Source organism: Saccopteryx leptura, chromosome 4, assembly GCF_036850995.1.
Source record: "Saccopteryx leptura isolate mSacLep1 chromosome 4, mSacLep1_pri_phased_curated, whole genome shotgun sequence".
Lineage (NCBI taxonomy): Eukaryota > Metazoa > Chordata > Mammalia > Chiroptera > Emballonuridae > Saccopteryx > Saccopteryx leptura.
The window spans coordinates 33,915,352-33,936,070 of record NC_089506.1 but is presented as its reverse complement, the minus strand read 5'-3'; the positions used below and the strand labels follow the sequence as shown (position 1 = coordinate 33,936,070).

The following is a 20,719-nucleotide window of genomic DNA, read 5'->3' as shown; positions in this document are numbered from 1 at the left end:
TTTTAGCACTTTATAGTCGCAGCTCTATTGTATACTGCTCATTAAATACAAAGAATTTGAAAAATATGATTCATTTACACTTTCCTCAGAGACTGACCACTCGGTGCTGCATCCGCACTGTGACAGACAGTGAGCATGAGGAGATGAAAAAAGGCCCAGTTGCTGGCTCAACATATTTTCTGTATTCTAGACTTGAGCATGCCAGTCAAGCAGGCAGGGCTATGACAGACACAGAGTGCGAAGGAAATATTTAAAAGGTCAGTGAAATCATACTTGAGTGTGTACTGGGGGTAGCAAGCGGGATTCAGAATTTAGAGACAATGGAATTCTAGGGATGACATTATTTTCTTAATAATCAATTTTACGCCTGACCAATTTTACGCCTGACCAGGCAGTGGCGCAGTGGACAGAGTTTGACTGGGACAAAGAGGATTCAGGTTTGAAACCCTGAGGTCACCGGCTTGAGCGCAGACTCATCCGGCCTGAGCGGGGTTACCAGCTTTAGCGTGGGTTCGCTGGCTTGAGTGTGGGATCATAATGACCCCATGGTCGCTGGCTTGAGCCTAAAGTCACTTCATTGGTTTGAAGCCCAAGGTTGCTGGCTTGAGCAAGGGGTCACTCGCTCTACTGTAGTGAGTGCCCTCCCCCCCCCACTCAAGGCACATATGAGAAAGCAATGAATGAACAACTAAGGAGACTAAGGTGTTGCAATTAAGAATTGATGCTTCTCATCTCTTTCCCTTCCTGCCTATCTGTCTCTATCTGTCCCTCTCTTTCTCTCTGTCACACACACACACACAAAAGAAATCGACTTTACATAAAAAATTCTTCATGAACACGCTAAGTTTCTACCGGCACTTTTTTGTTTTGGTCATAGGGGAAAACCCTATACTTTGAATACTGAGTTGATTACTTGTAAAACATAAATCTCAATTAATTTCTTAGCTGATAACTACAAATGAGCTTTTAATTCTCAGCAGAGTAAATCTGAAAGAGACAGTAAAATACCATCTGGCTTTTTATAAGGAAAGCTAGGGAAAGGCAAACACTGCTGCTTTTCTATAACCAACAGAATTATAAATTATTCTGAAGAGAACATCAAGTAAAAGAATAAAATTACAGTTTTGTTACACTAAGAAACAGGTGGACCATGGTTGGTACATATTAAAACTTACATCTTCTGCTTTTGATCCTTGATCCTGTAAAGATTTTTGCAGTTCTTCAACTTGTGACTGTACTTCCAAAAGTCTCTGATTCACCAGCCTAGAAATAAAAATGTACATTAATTTGTCAAATTCTGATTTAACTTAGGTCTTTTTCCTTAGATTGTCACTTTGTTTAGGGAGATAGTATAATTAGCAAAACAAAGCCTAAGGTTATAGTAGTAGCTCACTTTTAAAATTATTTTTCATAGTTCTTGAAATCTCTATAATGATTTCCAATGTAGTACTTTATGGACACATTCTATCAAACTGATGTACATATTCGTATCTACTTATCTGAGATTCACTTTGAAATATGTTTATTTAAACTATGTGTCAGGCACTATACTCAGCACTAGTATTAAAAGATCTGTGCACTCAACAAATTTAGTTGGGAGCCAAAATGTAAAAATAAAAGATAAATACTTCAACATAGCGCACAGATGTATACAAAAGAATGATGACGGCTCAAAGAAGCAAGAATTGTACCTAATTATGTAGAGAAATTAGGATAGGCTTGACTTAAACTGAAACTAGAACAAAAAATAAAATATGTGGTTAAGAGTAAAATTGGGATTCAGGACAAAGTACATAGAAAAATGAGAGGTAGAGTGAGTTTAGGAATGGTATGGCTGAAAAATAGACTATGAGAGGTAAGAACAGCTGAAGATGAAATCAGAGAAGAAAAGGAGAGGTTGGTGCAGCCATGTGTAATATAGAAAAGTTCTTGAAACTTATCCTATGATCTGGGCTAAAATTTGGCTGGAAATGGAATAACTCAGCCAGCATTTAATAATGCTGATTCTGAAGCTTGAACTTTGTAAATTCTCTAGGTCAGTATGATGCAACATTCAGTAGGCCAATTTGGTTCCCTAGGTCTTGGGTAACATTGAGGATTGCAAGAAAGAAGAAATATGATCAGATAATGTTTCAGAAAGATCACATTGGTCTGACATTGGAAGATGTATTAAAAAGTCAAAGAGGAGGCATGACGGCCTGGAGGAGGTTGTTACAATAATTACCAAATATGTTTGAAACAGACGGGAACAAAGGAGGAAATGTATTGGGAAGGCATAAGAACACCCAGAACAAAAAATAATACTTAGGATATTGACTAGGAAGAACGTGCAGAAAAGTGGAAGATGGCAGATCACCAAGTGGAATAGAAAGAGGAACTTCAACCTGGAGAATAATAAGAGAATTGGGAGAAACATAAGAAGGGGTGTTACTGAAATTTGAAAAAAAAAAGCTCGAGGAAGGAGGAAATGATCAGCAACAATGAAAATAGCAGAGAGATGAGGAAAGACAAAGTTTTGATTGCTCCCACTGGATTGGCCATTTAACAGATGACTGGTTATTTCAGTAAGAAATACTTCAGTAGTAAAAGACAGACCTCCCCAAATTAAGGACAAAACAGGGCAATGAGTATTTAGAATCCAAACAGACAAAAAGTTAAATAAAACATTTTTTTACTTAAGAAGTTATAAGAAATTCTGATCATAAACCTACAATCTATAATTTTGTGAAAATCACAGTAAAACGCAATCAAATCTATAGTAACTGATGTTTTTCACATCAGAAAATATAATATCTGAGTGGTTTTCAATAGTGAAAGAATTATCTGAAAATCCATATGCAATATCAAAAAAGGTACATGAATACATGACTACTGGTACTGTAATTTTGTCTAATCTTTTCAGAAAGCAATATAGAAATATATATCAAACTCTAAGACTATCAATCTTAGCCATTTTTAAAATTACTTAGTCAACAAATATTGCAAGCCTATACGTGGAGGTCATTGTAAATGTCATAAGACATGATCAATCAGTCCATACCAAGATGTTCCTTGGAAAGACTTGAAAGCAATTCAAAAGCCTAGTAATTGGGAATGGACAAGCCAACATAGTAATAAAATTGTTAAAGTTTGAAGTAGCTTTAATTCATGATCAGAATGGGGGAAGGGTAGGGTTTTGGTATCATGTTGCCTAAAGAAATGAAGTGGGGAAAATTATTATAAAGTGGCACAATACTTCTGGCAAGTCTGTTCATAAATGGAGAAATGGATTAAAGTGCTCTTAAAAGGAAATGGAATAATATGTTACCACTTCTCAAAATACAATTCACACCACTGTTTAAGGGAATCAAAATCACGGCAAACAGAAAAAACCTGTGTCTAATGCAGCTTCCTATCTACATCCCTACCTATTTTCGGTCTCCAGTTCATTCTTGCGTAGATTTGCATCATCTAGAAGGCTCTGCAATAAGGCAATTTTTTCATTGTCTGAACCCTCTTGGTTAAGTTTTAACATCTTATTCTCATGCTGAAGACGAATTAGTTTCTCCCTAGTAAGCAAAAGAAAAAGTGATTATATGGTATATTACTACAACATAGTTACCAAAATCCAGCTGTGCATAGTCAGATTTAATATATACATAGAACAGAGTGAAAAACAATGTTCCTGCAAAGAATGTAACTCCTGTTGTAACTGGCTGGGACATTATATTTCAGGTCTTTTTAAATACTTGCATTTTTGGAATGGATAATCTGAAGATAACTCTCCAAATATAATGATTTTTGTTTGTTTGTTTTTTTGTATTTTTCTGAAGTTGGAAACGGGGAGGCAGTCAGACAGACTCCTGCATGCACCCGACCAGGATCCACCCAGCACACCCACCAGAGGGCAATGCTCTGCCCATCTGGGGCGTTGCAAGCAGGGGTCTCCAAACTTTTTACACAGGGGGCCAGTTCACTGTCCCTCAGACCACTGGAGGGCTGCCAGATACAGTGGTCCTCTCACTGACCACCAATGAAAGAGATGCCCCTTCCAGAAGTGCAGTGGGGGCTGGATAAATGGCCTCAGGGGGCCGCATTGCGGCCCGCGGGCTGTAGTTTGGGGACGCCTGGCGTGCCTGAGGCAGAGGCCACAGAGCCATCCTCAGTGCCCGGGCCAACTTTGCTCCAATGGAGCCCTGGCTACAGAGGGAAAGAGAGAGACAGAGAGGAAGGAGAAGGGGAGGGGCAGAGAAGCAGATGGGCGCTTCTCCTGTGTGCCCTGGCCGAGAATCGAACCCGGGACTCCTGCATACCAGGCCGACGCTCTACCACTGAGCCAACCGGCCAGGGCCAATATCATGATTTTTAATGAAAGAGATTTCAAACGTATTTCCTTTCAGATTTACATATTTAAGCTAAGATTGCATTTATATATTTGTCCTTTAGTTCTCATCAGAAAACATGACCTCTAATACCATGCTCTAGTACTAATTATTTGGTAGCAAGACATAATATCCAAGGAAGAATGCCTTCAAGCTATGCAGTCCACCCATTCCTATAGATATGAATTGTATTTTTGCAACATACCAGATTATCAGAATCAAAATATGGGACTGCATTGTTTTGGGCTCCCTGTGGTATGTCAAAAGCTTACACTGAGGGATGCTAAAAGCAATAGCCAAACAAAATTTGCTGCTACATTTACTGTAGGGATGATAAAATTGAATATCAATGTATATGGAGATATCATTGAAGATCTACATCTTGAAAATATAATTCATTCTTTCCTTATATAAGGTCCTCTCTAGAGGGTCCCATGAAGGTACTCATACCAGATACTATGAAGAGCTGTGCTTCTCATGGAAAAGGAAAGCACAAAAACAGATAAACACATACACAAAACAGTCTGCTCTTATTTTGTAAACCCTGTAAATCTTATAAAGCAATTTTACTTTTGCTGTTGAAAAGGATGAAAGTCAAATTTGTGGCTCAACTCAAGCAATTACACAGAACTTGATATATTTTATGTATGGACAACAATGACTTTAACATATATTTCAACTACAAGTAAAATACATTCATTATAGGGGCAAACAGAGTAAAAGAAAATAGGAACCCTCCATTGTGAATATTCCTAATTTTGATTCACAACCTGGATGACACGCTCTCTTCTTGTTGAATTTTTTCTTTTGGAATATGTCTTTTTCACAAACTTGTGTTCATAATGATGATATTATACACTGTGCCTCAAATAAAGAACTCTTGCTCCTCTAGACTTTCAAAGAAAAAAAAAGGGAAGAAAATAACCCTCAATAACCCTATGGTACAAAATAATTACTGCTGAAATAAGTCTTTTAATCTTATGTATATGAACACACATGTAAACAGTTTAAAAAATATTATTATGGCCCTGGCCGGTTGGCTCAGTGGTAGAACGTCGGCCTGGCGTGCGGGGGACCCGGGTTTGATTCCCGGCCAGGGCACATAGGAGAAGCGCCCATTTGCTTCTCTACCCCCACCCCCTCCTTCCTCTCTGTCTCTCTCTTCCCCTCCCGCAGCCAAGGCTCCATTGGAGCAAAGATGGCCCGGGCGCTGGGGATGGCTCCTTGGCCTCTGCCCCAGGCGCTAGAGTGGCTCTGGTCGCGGCAGAGCGACGCCCCGGATGGGCAGAGCATCGCCCCCTGGTGGGCAGAGCATCGCCCCTGGTGGGCGTGCCAGGTGGATCCCGGTTGGGCGCATGCGGGAGTCTGTCTGACTATCTCTCCCCGTTTCCAGCTTCAGAAAAATAAAAAAAATTAAAAAAAAAAAATATTATTATAAGGCCCTGGCTGGTTGGCTCAGTGGTAGAGCACCGGCCTGGCGTGCGGGAGTCCCGGGTTCGATTCCCGGCCAGGGCACACAGGAGAAGCACCCATCTGCTTCTCCACCCCTTCCCCTCTCCTCTCTCCTTCCTCTCTGTCTCTCTCTTCCCCTCCTGCAGCCAAGGCTCCATTGGAGCCAAGTTGGCCCGGACGCTGAGGATGGCTCTGTGGCCTCTGCCTCAGGCGCTAGAATGGTTCTCATTGCAGAAGAGCGTCACCCCAAGATGGGCAGAGCATCGCCCCCTGGTGGGCATGCCGGGTGGATCCCGGTCGGGCGCATGCGGGAGTCTGTCTGACTGCTTCCCTGTTTCCAACTTCAGAAAAAAAAAAATTATTATTATTATTAATTATTTTTGGTTTTTGTGACAGAGACAGAAAGAGACAGACAGGGACAGATAGGAAGGGAGAGAGATGAGAAGCATCAATTCTTGTGGCATCTTCGTTGTTCATTGATTGCTTTTTCATATGTGCCTTGACAAGGGGAGGGGAGGGCTCCAGAAGCAAAGCAAGAAACATCTTGCTCAAATCAGCAAACTTGGGCTCAAGCCAATGACCTGGGGCTTCAAGCCAGCGATGTTTGGGCTCAAGCCGGTGACCATGGGGTCATGTCTATGATCCCACACTGAAGCTAGCAACCCCTCGCTCAAGCTGGTGAGACCCCACTCAAGCCGGATGAGCCTGCGCTCAAGCTGGCGACCTCAGGGTTTCAAACCTGGGTCCTCCATGTCCCAGTCCAACGCTCTATCCACTGTGCCACCACCTGGTCAGGCTATAAAACTCTTAAACCAACCATTATATTACTTAATACCCCCAGGATAGTATAAAGAATCAAGGCCAGTGTAAATAAAATAAGTGGAATTTTTAAAATGCTGACTAAATAAAAATGTAAGGTACTATTGAAGGAAGAGCAGTAGAGATGGGGAGATATTTCCTCCTGTGTATTATGTCTTTCCCAGACCATTCTACATAATTAAAATATAAATCTTAGTGAATAATTATTTTGCAGGCTGATGGCTAAACATAACCTTTGTTTTTAGGTTAAGTGGTTCTATTGCTAAATGTTTGCTAAGGGTACCCAAGCAGAGAGCCATCAGTTTGTTTTGTACGTGTGAAACAATGTCCTACTGAAGTAAGAAGATCAAGTATCTTGGGCCAGTTGAAAAAGGGCCCAAATTATGGACGTTTCAGCATGAGTTCACGCTGAAAGTGTTAGTAATAAAGACTAAGAAAACGACCCTCTTCGTATCACAGAAGAGTAAGTTTTCTTTAGAACTACAGTGCAGTGTGCTGTGAACTTTACAATCTTACCTGATTTCAGGTGTAACAATCTCTGCTGCCAAACTATCTGAAGATTCCTGACTTCCCAGCGACATTAACCCTATAAATAAGTAAACATGCATGCAAGGGTAAGAGACAGCACAGCAATTTCCTTTAATTTCTACATAAAATCCTACCTTGAGCATTAATTTCAACAGCTAATATCTTTGTTTAGTCAAGTATAAGATCATGTCACAGTTGTCTTACATTATTATTGTTATTGTATCATTTTAACGACTTTTAAGTGTACAACTGAATGACAGTAAGTCCATTCACTATGTTGTGGAACCACCACTTCTGCCAATTTCCAAAATTCATCACCCAAAACATAAATTTCTCTTAACCATTAAACAGTAACTCCCCATTCCTTCTCCCTTACCTCTCATAAACTTCTACTTTCTGTCTCAATGAAGATGCCCATTCTAGATACTTCATGACACAGAATTATACCAATATTTGTTCTTTTGTGTCTGGCTTATTACTTCACTTAACATAATGTTTTAAAATTTATCCATGCAGCTTTTATCAGAATTTCATTCCTTTTTATGGTTAATATGCCATTGTATGTGCATATCAGATTTTCTTTATCCTTTTATCTGTTGATGAACACATGGGTTGTTCCTATGTTTTGGCTATTGTGAATAATGCTATGAACACTGGTATACCAGTATCTGGTTGAGCCCTTGTGTTGATTTCTTTTAAGCATATATTTAGAAATGGAATTGCTAAATTATGTGATAATTTTATGTTTTAAATTTTTTAAGAAGTACTAAATTCTTCCACAGTGGCTGCCCTAGTTTACACTTCCGTCAGCCATATAAGAGGTTTCTAATGTTTCTACATCCTCCCCAACACTTGTTATTTTCCTTTTCCCCCCCTTTTTGGTAACAGCCAAGCAAATGTGTATAAAGTATATCCCATTGTGGTTCTGATTTGCATTTCTCTAATGACTACTAATGTTGAGCATCTTCTCATGTGCTCATTGGCCATTTGCATATCTTTGGAGAAATATCTATTCATTACCTATGCCTATTTGTAAACTGAATTTTGTTGTTGTTGAGTTACAGAAGTTCTTTATATATTCTGGATATCAATCATTTAGTAGATATGTGATTTGCAAATATTTTTTCCATTTTGTGGGTTGACTTTTCACTCAGTTGCTAGTGTTCTTTGAGGCACAGAAGTTTTTTTTTTGTTGTTTTTTGAGAGAGAGAGAGAGAGAGAGGGAGGGAGGGATATAGAGGGACAGACAGGACGGCAGACAGCAGAAAGGTAAGAAGCATCAGCTCATAGTTGCAGCACTTTAGTTGATCATTGCTTTCTCAAATGTGCCTTGACGAAGGGGGGGGGGCTCCTGCCGAATCCATGACCCCTTGCTCAAACAAGCGACTTTGGACTCAACCAAACAACCCGGTGCTCAAGCTGGAGAGCCCACACTCAAGCCAATGAGCCTGTGCTCAAGCCGGTGACTTCAGAGTTCTGAACTTGGGACCTTAGCATCCCAGGCCAATGCTCTGCCACTGCCTGGTCAGGCAAAAAAGTTTTTAATTTTGATGAAGCCTAATTTCTCTATTTTTTTTCTTTTGTTGCCTATTCTTTTGTTATCAATTCAAGGAATCACTGCCAAATCCAGTATCATGATGATTTTCCTCTGTTTTCTTCTAAAAGTTTATAGCTTTACCCTTACATTTAGGGCTTTTACCCATTGTGAGTTCAATTTTGTACACAGTATAAGCCCAACTTCATGCTTTTGGATATGGATATCCATTTTTCTAGGACAATTTGTTGAAAAGACATTCCTTTGTCCCATTGAATGGCCTTAACACTGTTGTTGAAAATCAATTGACCACATATGTAAGGATTTATTTCTGGGAACTTTTTCTTTTTTTTAGGTAAGAGGAGGAAGATACTGAGGCAGATTCCCGTATGCACCCCAACCAGGATCCACTCAGCAATCTCATCATAGGCCAATGTTCCAGTAACAAGCCATTTTTAGCACCTGAGGCTAATGTGCTCCAACAGAGCTATCCTCAGCACCTGGTGCCAGGCTTGAACCAATCGAGCCACTGGCTGTGGAAGGAGAGAGAGAGAGGGTAGAGAAGCAGATGGTAGCTTCTCCTGTGTGCCCTGACCAGGAACTGAACCTGGAACATCCACATGCTCTATTACTCACCCACCAGCCAGGGCCTGGTCACTCTTTTCTATTCCATTGGTCTATATATGTCTGTCCAATATATATTGGTCTATATATTCTGCCTCTGGTACACTGTTTTAATTGCTAACTTTATATTAAGTTTTAAAATCAGGAAGAATGAGTCTTACAAGTTTTCTTTCTTTGTTTTGGCTACTTGGGGTTCTTCAGATTCCATATGAATTTTTAGAATGGATTTTTCTATTTATGAAAAAAATACTGTTGGTATTTTAATAAAGTTTGCACTAAATCTGTAGACTATTTTCAGTGGTACTATCATATTAACAATATGAAAGATTGAATGATTCCCTACAGAAAGATACTTTTCTCTTTGGACAAAAGTCCTTTAATAAATTGATACCAACTCCATACAGCAGTAGGAAATAAAATCATTGGTTACAAAAGTTTAATATATTTTTTAAAAGGTTATGAAGAACATTTTAGAATAAAACTTTCCAAGTTTATTAATAACAGAGATGATTTGCCTGACCAGGCAGTGGCGCAGTGGATAGAGCGTCACTGGGACTCAGAGGACCCGGGTTCAAGACCCCGAGGTCGCCAGCTTGAGCACGGGCTCATCAGGTTTGAGCAAGGCTCACCAGTTTGAGCCCAAGGTTGCTGGCTCGAGCAAGGGGTCACTCGGTCTGCTATAGCCCCCACCCCGGTCAAGGCACATATGAGAGATCAATCAATGGACAACTAAGGAACTACAACGAAGAACTGATGTTTCTCATCTCTCTCCTTTCTTGTCTGTCTGTTCCTCTCTCTGACTCTCTCTGTCTCTGCCACAAAAAAATAAAAAATAACAGAGATGATTTAACAAATGTTTGTATTTTTGACCTAATAAAATCAAATATTTAAAGATAATTAAGGGTAAAGTAGGCAAATAAATTTGATCCAATAACTACAGATTATTTGCCACAATATCTGGGTAACCGTTTAAAATCTGTATCAATTTCATGGCCTCTTCACCAATTTTTCATTTTCATCTGTTGATCTAACCATCTTAGAATGAATATAGTTTTTACACTGATACTATTAGCACTAAATAGTCTTGCTGAGGCTGCTGAAACAGTTTTACCTGGAGTTGTGAGCTGCCCTTCTTGAGCCTGTACACAACGAAGCTCTTCAATGGTTTCCTTCAGAGAATCCCTTTCTGTTCTTAATCTCTGCAGAGATTTTTAAAAAAGGAAAGTTAGCTGCAAGTTTTATGAATTTATTTTCATTAGTGGTCTTTGCCTTACCTAAAAAAAATAATAAACAGTAGGAACATGGACATTTTAATCTTTCAAAGAAAGATCATTGAAGGTAAAAGATTACAACAATCTTTTCCCACTTAATAATACTGAATATCTACAATGTGCAAGGCAATATGCTATCCACAGTTAAACATAAGAAATACAACTGTCTACACTACCCCTAACAAAAGAACCTATCTGTATAACATTCTTTTCATTAAACACACACACACAAAAATAAAAAAAAAAGATTTAAATATTCAAAATCATGACAATGTTTTTAAAAAATTTAAAATAACTGAACAACAAAAGGACTGCATCTTCTATAATGGTCATACGGAAAACAGAAAAAGTTACAGAAAGTCATGAGCAAAATAATGTAAAAGAAGTAACTGGTAGAAAAATAAATATATATAAAAAATCGAAATGGCAGTAGAAACAGTAACTTATTTTAAATCTATTTCTGAAACAAATGTAAATCTTAAATTTAAAAAAAAAAGGATATCTAATTTTAAAATTTATAATAGAATATAGTCAAAATGTAAATATCAGTCTTAATTTTAGTAATGTTTAAAATCAAAATGCCTAATTTTTATACTTACATCCTTTTCTTTTTGAAGACTGTCAACTTTTTCTTTTAGCCGCTTATATTCAAAATCTAATTTATCTGCTTTCTTCGATTCTTCAGATAATCTATTTTGCAATTCTACTACCTGATACAGAAAGGCACCATTAATTGTAATAATTTGAAACATTAAAAATTACCACTATTTTCTTTTACAGTTCTATGAAATCTCCCTTCCCCACAAATATATATATTTTAAATGTATATAATATAGCAGCCTAACTGAATGGAAAGAACCAGGAACAAAAATCTGCCACCATGAGTTCTAAAATCAGATCGTCTAGAGCAGGGGTCAGGAACCTTTTTGGCTGAGAGAGCCATGAACGCCACATATTTTAAAATGTAATTCCGTGAGAGCCATACAACGACCCGTGTACCTTACGCATTATCCAATAAAAATTTGGGTGTTGTCCCAGAGGACAGCTGTGCTTGGCTCCAGCCACCTGCAACCATGAACATGAGCGGTAGGAAATGAATGGATTGTAATACATGACAATGTTTTATATTTTTAACGTTATTTTTTTATTATTATTAAAGATTTGTCTGTGATCCAGATGCAGCCATCAAAAGAGCCACATCTGGCTTGCGAGCCATAGGTTCCCGATCCCTGATCTAGAGTAACATGTTGAAAATTATGAAAAAAATTTAGGGGATTTCTATTTCTTATAGCACAGATAACTATATAGTCTGAAATCCTTTTAGCATAAAGCAAAAGAAATGCTAGAGGAAAAAAAATCCAATTGCCATAGGAAGGCTGATAAGACAAAGTAAAATTGTCACTGGAATGAGAAGTAGAACTGTGAAAGCCAAGAACCAGAGGTCTTGTTTGTTTGTTTTTTAAGAGAGAGAGACACAGAGAGACAGAGACAGACAGGAAAGAAGAAATGAGAAGCATCGATTCATAGCTGTGGCACTTTATTTGTTCAGATTGCTTTCTCCTACATGCCTTGATGGGGCAGGGCAGGCGGGGTGCTACAGCCAAGCCAGTGGCCCTTTGCTCAAGCCAGTAACCTTGGGGTCACATCTATGATCCCACACTCAAGCTGGTGAACTCAGGGTTTTGAACCTGGGTCCGCAGTATTCCAAGTCAATGCTCTACCCATTGTGCCACAACTTAGTCAGGTGAGAACCTGGAGTTTGGAATTTAATAGGAGATAGGTAGTTGTTAAACCACTTTGAGCTCTAAAAGAATGTGAGTCAGTAAATGGGGAAGGAAAAATTCCATCAGCTAGAAAAATCAATAGAGAATCTTCCCTTTCCTAAAGTGAATGCTCTAGGCTTAAAAAATGTAACTTGAAAATTTGTAACTATGAAATGCTAAATGCATGGATTTGTTTTCTAAAATTTTGCTACATGCCTTGTCTGGAAAATCCTAAACCAAGCACTTAACTTAAAATAGTCCTGGTTGCCTGACCAGGCAGTGGCACAGTGGATAGAGCATTGGACTGGGATGCGGAGGACCCAGGTTCAAGACCCCCGAGGTCGCCAGCTTGAGCGCGGGCTCATCTGGTTTGAGCGAGGCTCACCAGCTTGGACCCAAGGTTGCTCTCTCGAGCGAGCAAGGTGTTACTCGGTCTGTTGTAGCCCCACAGTCAAGGCACATATGAGAAAGCAATCAATGAACAACTAAGGTGTTGCGACAAAAACTGATGATTGATGCTTCTCATCTCTCTCCATTCCTGTCTGTCTGTCCCTATCTATCCCTCTCTCTGATTCTTGCTCTCTGAAATAAATAAACAAATAAATAAATAAACAAATCCTGGTAAATGCTATGGAAAATCTGGCATAAGCAACATACATCATTTGGAGGAATACCACTTCAACCCAGCCCCTCCAGTATTCCCAAAGACAAAGATGAGTCAAATGAAAGAACAAAGACCAAAAGGAAATAAGCCACTATGAACAACGAAAAAATATTAACAGAAGTAAAAACAAAACAGATTATAACTATCAGATATAAAATACTGGATTTAATTCTTTAAAGAAAAATAAAGAAGAAAATTTAAATTAAAAGGAGTAAGAGTTCATTAAAAATGATCAGGCTGGTTTTAAAGTACACCCAAGGACAACCTATAGAAAGGAAAATATTAAAAAATACAGTATATTAAGCTTCAAATCAGAAACAAAGAATTAGTGAATTATACAATTTCACTACAGTATTTTTTAGGTATAGATATCTTTGTATTTACTGTACTTTACAACTCATTGTTAGTACTAAATCTGATATCCTTTATTAGTTCTTTCTGTAAAATGTTTAGACATCCTTTTCTTCAAATAGTGTCTTTCCTTCAAATAGTGTCTTTCTACAATTTCTGTTTTCTTCTCTAGATTCTAATCAGATCTTTTCTCCTTTTAATTTAACACCTTTTCATCTCATTTGTAATTTCCTTCATCTGCATTTATTTTGGGTAATTTCTCAGTTCACACTCAAGTTCATTAAATTCTTTCAACCTTCTTATATGTTAAATATTTCATAATAAAATGCTGGAGGGAAAATATATCTACCAAAATAAGCTGCCAGGACTATTCTACTAAAACTTCTCCAACTCATTTTATTATGCTAGTATAATTTTGATGCCAAAATCAGACAAGGAGAGATTAAATAGAAAACTTCAAATGAATCTCTGAGTCAAAATATATTCTAAGTAAAATTAACAAAGCACATCTAACAATGTGAAAACAAATAAATTCACTGTGACTAAATTAAATTTATCTCAGGAATGCAAAGATGATTTAAGCATAGAAAATGCAGTAATATAATTTGTCACATTAATAGAGAGAAGCACCACAGGAGCCCCCTTTTTTTTAAAATGGGAGACAGAGATAGAAATAGAGAGAGACAGACAGACAGGAAGGGAGAGAGATGAGAAGCATCAATTCTTCTTTTGCAGCACCTTAGTTGTTCACTGATTGCTTTCTCATATGTGCCTTGATGGGGGATATGGTGGGCTCCTCAAGTCAGTGACCTTGGGCTCTAGCCAGAGACCTCGGGTTTCAGGTCAGCGACCTTTGGGCTCAAGCCAGCGACCATGGGGTCATATTTATGATCCCACAGTAAAGCCAGCTCAAACTGGTTAAACCCCGTGCTCAAGCTGGTGAGCCTGCGCTCAAGCCAGCGACCTCGGGGTTTCGACCCTGGGTTCTCTGTGTCCCAGGCCAAAGTTCTATCCACTGTGCCACCACCTGGTCAGGCACAATCCTTATATGTACTAGTAAACCATTTAAAGCATGCTGTATAAAATCAACAAAAACTGGTTGTCTATTATTGCTTCTATTTAAAACTGTATTGAAGGTCAGACATGCTAATTAAAAAGAAAAAGAGGCCTGACCTGTGGTAGCGCAGTGGATAAAGCGTCGACCTGGAAATGCTGAGGTCGCCAGTTCGAAACCCTGGGCTTGCCTGGTCAAGGCACATATGGGAGTTGATGCTTCCAGCTCCTCCCCACCTTCTCTCTCTCTGTCTCTCTCTCCTCTCTCTCTCTCTCTCTGTCTCTCTCTCTCCCTTTCTCTCTCCTCTCTAAAATGAATAAATAAAATAAAATAAAAATACTAGTGGGATGAGTGAGGAAATATATTTAAAAAAAAAAAGAAAAAGAGTATAGAGTAGAAATAAACAAAACTGCTTTTATTTTTATATCACTTTTGACAAAAGATCCAGCAGATATTAGTAGAAGTAATATGAGAATTTGGTAAGGTTGCAAAATCAGTGTATAAAAATCAATTTCAAACAGATAAATTAGCAACAAACTGAAAATGATATCCTTTCTTTTGCTAACTGGATTTACAAAAACCAAATACATAAAACACCAAGAGTAAATATAACAAAATATGTGTATGATATTTAGAATTATAACACTTAATTAAAAGATATTGAAGACCTAAATAAACACAAGGATATTTTATTTCCTAAAAGGAATATTACTGTTATAAAAATTTCAATTATCCCCCACATTAATCAACAGAATCAATGTAATTCCAATTCCCAAAGGTTTTGGGTATAGAGGGAAAGAAAATGTCTAAGAGACAATTTTGAAAAAAAGAACAAGGTGCTGCCCTACCAAATCCCAAAATTAATAAAAATATCTAGATAATAAGACAGTGGTTCCTGGTGTAAGATAAGATAAATGGACCAATGAAACAGAAGAGAGTGCACAGAAACAAAACCCAGACACGACATGGAAACTTTAGGTACATGATAAGGTAGACTTGTATCCATTGCAGAAGGGAGTGTTGTAAGTGCTGCTAGGTTCACTTTATCTACACAAAGTATCCCTAACCTTTCACCCTACACAATAATCAATTCCAAATTGCTTAAAGACCTAAATGTGCAAAAGAAACTTTAGTCTTTGTTAAGAAAATAAAGATTAGTCTTATATCCTTCTACAGGAAGTGATATCTTAAACAAGGCAAAGCATGCATTAATCTTAAAAAAGATATTTAAAGTTCATTACTTTAAAAATGATCAATCTCACAAAGTGTAAAAGGTCACAGATTTGGTAGGAAATAAATGCAGCATGTATAAAAAAGATCAACATAAAAACATACAAATAACTTTTAGTAATCAATAAGAAAATAATCCAATTTAAAAATGAAAATAAAAATAGGCAATTCACAAAAGAAACGTGAACAGTAAATATATTTGTAATTAGAGTAATGTAAAACAAAGTATGTATAATCATAAAAAGACCACTTCATATCCATCCAACTGTCAAAATTTCAAGTTTGATAGTACTATTGCTGGCAATCATGTACAGCAGTGGTCTCCAACCTTTTTTGGGCCACGGATCGGTTTAATGTCAGAAAATATTTTCACAACCGGCCTTTACGGTGGGACAGATAAATGTATCACGTGACCGAGACAAGCATCAAGAGTGAGTCTTAGATGGATGTAACAGAGGGAATCTGGTCATTTTTTAAAAAAATAAAACATCGTTCAGACTTAAATATAAATAAAACGGAAATAATGTAAGTTATTTATTCTTTCTCTGCGGACCGGTACCAAATGGCCCATGGACCGGTACCGGTCCGCAGCCCGGGGATTGGGGACCACTGATCTAGAGAAACAGAAATTCCCGTAAACTTTTTACTGGTATTACAATCACTTTGGAGAATAATTGGGCAATATTTAATTTAATGAACATATTCTAAGAAATTCCATACAGTTGTAAAACTGTCACACACATATAGAAGAGATAATGTTCAATACTACTTATTCACAGTGTCATTTCTTGTAATATAAAAAGTTGAAACATCCTGTCCTTTAATACGAAAATGGATAAACTGTGGAACATTTAACATGATACTATACTGCCATACAAATGAATGGAATAAAGCTATATACCTAGTAACATAAACAAATCTTGCAAACATACGACTGAACAAAAGGAAACTGTAGTAGAGTTCTTTCACTTTATCATTTATATAAGCTGGAGCAAAAGTAGATGAACAGTTATTCTTATGAAAAATAATGTAATAGATAAATAATACAAGAATCGATTGTTTTGCATTGTAATAACTGTAAATCTATTTTTACCTCATACTGTATAGCTTTAAAACATGTCAAAATGCTATAGATTTTATATATGTACACAGGAATAAATACACATATGCAGCGAAAGAACAGACCAGTGATTTTCAACCAGTGTTCTGCGGCACTCTGGTGTGATGCAAGAATTTTTAAAACATGCCACACCTGACTATTTAATCAGGGGCACTGACCTCTTTTCCTTAGATTGTCAAATAAAAAAAATGACAACAGCCAACACAATAGCCATCCAATGTGAATGAATCAAAATTATACCTATTTTTTTGAAAAACTGGCAAAAAATATATTTTTTGGTGTGCCACAGAATTTAGTAATTAGTTTATATGTGCCATGAGGTTGAAAATCGCTAGAATAGAGAGATACATAGGAATGAAACCACAAAACAGCACAGTGGTTACTATAGCAAAGGGAAGAGTATGTTTTATTTTTTAAGGCTAGACACATAATGCATTTTGTTTTTACTTTTGTGTATTTCTTAAGTATTAAGTAATACATTAAAAAATAAAAATCAATAAAGGATCTTCTATAAATACCAATTAGCTTTGTAGAAGAACTAAGTATCACAGGTAAAAATCAAAATACCATAAAAACAAAAGTCAGATTTTTGATAAGCCATAGTGTTAAAATGGAGAAAGTGCTTGAAAATGCAATTAGGAAACTTTGTTACTATTCTTTTACCTGTCTCTTATATGTCTCTAGTTGGCTTCGAGCTGCATTAGCTTTTCTTAACTCTTCCTCTAGACTGACAGTGTTCTGCATATACATAGTATTCTTCTCTTCTAAGAGTTTAACCTGCCGCCTCAAATCACCAAGATCTTCTAGCTTCTTTTTATATGAATCCACTTGGCCTTCTAGTTTAGACACTTTATCAGAAGAATGTCTAGAATAAGATGGGAAATCAGAAATCAGAAACACGTCCACAGTTCTCAAGCTGTTTTAGATAGAGCTAAACCTAAAGGGATTGCCAGATAATAACATGTTCTAATGAAATGATAAGAATAAAAGTGATTCCAGGTTAATTTTTTGCTCAGGTTAAAAAGTACAACCAAATTACAGTGAAAATTATATTGACAAACATTATATAAGGAAAGCAAGTCTGTGGGGGGGGGGGGTAGCCAGCAGACACACAGGTAGTAGTATAAAAGCAAAATAAATTGCGCAGTGTCAAAATGACTTGGCAATTCGAATGTTACTAGTGACCATAGAACACCTGTTTCACTGGAGTAGTTGGGACAGGTAGGGGCAAATTTTAGGAGGTTAAGGAGCAAACATAAATTTTACCCTGTATAATCTAGATTTGATCTAAATTCGTTTTAGAGGAAAGAGTAATAAGTCTCTCTCTCATTCTAAGATGAGAGAAAGCTAAACATAAGTATATGCTGAAGAGGACAATTCAAATGTGCTGAGAAATGATAACTGATGTAACAGTCCCTGTGTAAGCGAGAAGCACTGAGACTCAGAACACTGAAGAGGAAATTAGCTCTAGACAGGAGGAAGAACAAGTCTAATTTCTTGAAGCATAAAAGGAAAAGATTAGTGGGAATGCAGGGAAGTTAGGAGGTGCAGGAGATAAAGGACATGGAGGGTCCCATAGTTCATAGCCTCTTTCCTCTATGCAGCAAGAGACAATGTCATCCACTAAGTAAGACTAAGCAAGGCATGGGAGGGGCGGGGGACAGGCATGCAGGTGGGCAGAGTTATGAAAATACATCATAACTAGGACAGAAATGGGAGACAGAGCTACTACTGATGAGCAGCAGAATGGTGCACCAGTGGTAAGAGCCCAGTGAAGAGTGAAGCTCATTCGTTTGTAGTATCACTATGTGCTTTTCTCTATTTATTCTTAGTATCCAAAGAGCAAAAGTGTAAAATATAGATGGTTGAAATGCTCCAACAAGGACAGACTAAACAAGAACTGGAAAGAGGGAAAAATGAGGTGGCAGGGAGTGAGGTGCCTAGTGAGAGAGAATACCTGAGATGAAGACAAAAAGGTCCAGTAAGGAAATGAAGCCTTGTCGGGTATGACAGTATCTGAGAAAAAGGAAGACCAAGCGACTGCAGGACTCCAAATTAAAGGAAAGTAGTAGTAGCAAGAAAAGCTCCAGAGCTATACAAGTATAAAGTGATGGTCAGAGATTACTTTCTACTTGACAAATATTTATATAGCACTTATGTGCCAGATAATGTACCAAGTGTTTACATATAACTACTTATTCCCACATAAATCTGAAGTAGGAATGTGTATTATTTCTACTTTACAGATGAAAAAACGGTTACACAGAAATTAAATAAATGATAGCACTGAGAGCTAACCCCAGGTGGTCTGGCTCTTACACACCCTGCTATGCTCAGAGGTCCTAGAATTTGTAACACTGGTGGTAGGACTGCTCTAGGTGATGACAGGTCTGAGATGCTACAAAGATGGGAAGATTGTTTACCTAAGAACATCTATTTCATCTTTTAGAGACTGAGCGTCATCTGCCAAAGTGGTTAGTTCATCATTCTGTTGCCGAAGTTCAGAGATTTCCTTTTCTAACTCTTCACAGCGTATTCGATAATCATCTTTGGCTGCTTCTAGTCTGTAACCAAAAAAATAAAATAAAATAAACCAAGAAAGGACTATTTACTGTCTAATAATTCTCCTTAAAACAGTAAATGAAAATAAAAACAAAACAAAACATGAGAATAAACTCTTCCTGGATTTGTCTCCTACTTTTTGTGACCATGAACTATAATTCTAACTTTTAATTATCCTAAAAATGGATTTCAATACTCCGAGGCTTGTGAAAAGATAAAAAACTAAGTACCAATCTTTTATTCAAAAACTTAAGACACCAAGTTATATTTTTCAAAATATAACAAATACAATTCTTTAACTTCTTTTAACTATGAAATTTATACTTTGTTGAAAATTCACAAAATACAGAAAAGCAAAAAAGATAAAAATCATGTATTAATCTAAATAAACTGTTAACAAATTTGAAATTTATCCTCCAGTCCAATTTCTATTCCTAGATGTTTTTCCTTCAAACAATGGTAATAATGCATTTTACTTATTTTGTTTTGCTTAACATATTCCTTCATTTAAAATTATAAGATTCTTTATCTCTCATGTCACAAATATTTATCATTATATACTTTTAACATTATTTATGTAAGTATTAATGTACAGAAATTCTTAGTTTTTATGTAACTTAAGTGATGAATCTTATACTACATATATAATTTCAACTTTTAGCATGTGATTAGAAAGGTTTTTTTTCCTTTTAATCTAATACTGTCTGTTAGTATTTATATGGTTTCATTCTTAACATTTTTAACATTAAAATTCTCAATTTCTGCCTGACCAGGCAGTGGTGCAGTGGATAGAGCATTGGATTGGGATACAGAAGAACCCAGGTTCGAGACCTGGAGGTCGCCAGCTTGAGCGCGGGCTCATCTGGCTTGAGCAAAAAAAAGCTCATCAGCTTGGACCCAAGGTCGCTGGCTCAAGCAAGGGGTCACTCGGTCTGCTGAAGCCCCACAGTCAAGGCACATATGAGAAAGCAATCAATGAACAACTAAGGTGTCACAATGAAAAACTGATGATTGATGCTTCTCATCTCTCTCCATTCCTGTCTGTCTGTCCCTATCTATCTCTCTGTCTCTGTAAAAAAAAAATAATAAAGAAAAAAATCTCAATTTCTCTGGAATTCATTTTGGCTTATGATGTAGAAATCTAACTTTTACTGCCTAAATATGTATCAACTGTACCCAACCATTTCACAAATTATTTAACCTTTCTCTACTGATTAGAAAAATACCACCTCCATCGTATTACACATTTTCACATACACTTGGGTTTCTGGACCTTCATTTGTGTCACTGGTTTGTCTGTAATCAACTGCACCAGTACCAACCTACTTTAATTAGTATAGGTTTATAGCATATTTCAACACTGAATATGGTAAAAATCTCCCTCAT

General features: G+C 37.2%; 1 protein-coding gene across 1 annotated transcript in view; it reads right to left on the bottom strand.

The window, feature by feature from the left end:
• The window catches only part of HOOK3 (hook microtubule tethering protein 3), a 102,509-nt gene that overhangs the window by 22,046 nt on the left and 59,744 nt on the right, over positions 1–20,719 (bottom strand). The window contains exons 10-16 of the mRNA XM_066380433.1: positions 19,195–19,335; positions 17,435–17,636; positions 11,189–11,299; positions 10,430–10,517; positions 7,149–7,218; positions 3,408–3,548; positions 1,176–1,263 (exon numbers count right to left, since the gene is read on the bottom strand). Coding sequence (XP_066236530.1) covers positions 1,176–1,263; positions 3,408–3,548; positions 7,149–7,218; positions 10,430–10,517; positions 11,189–11,299; positions 17,435–17,636; positions 19,195–19,335 — 841 coding nt within the window. The remainder of the gene's footprint in view (positions 1–1,175; positions 1,264–3,407; positions 3,549–7,148; positions 7,219–10,429; positions 10,518–11,188; positions 11,300–17,434; positions 17,637–19,194; positions 19,336–20,719) is intronic.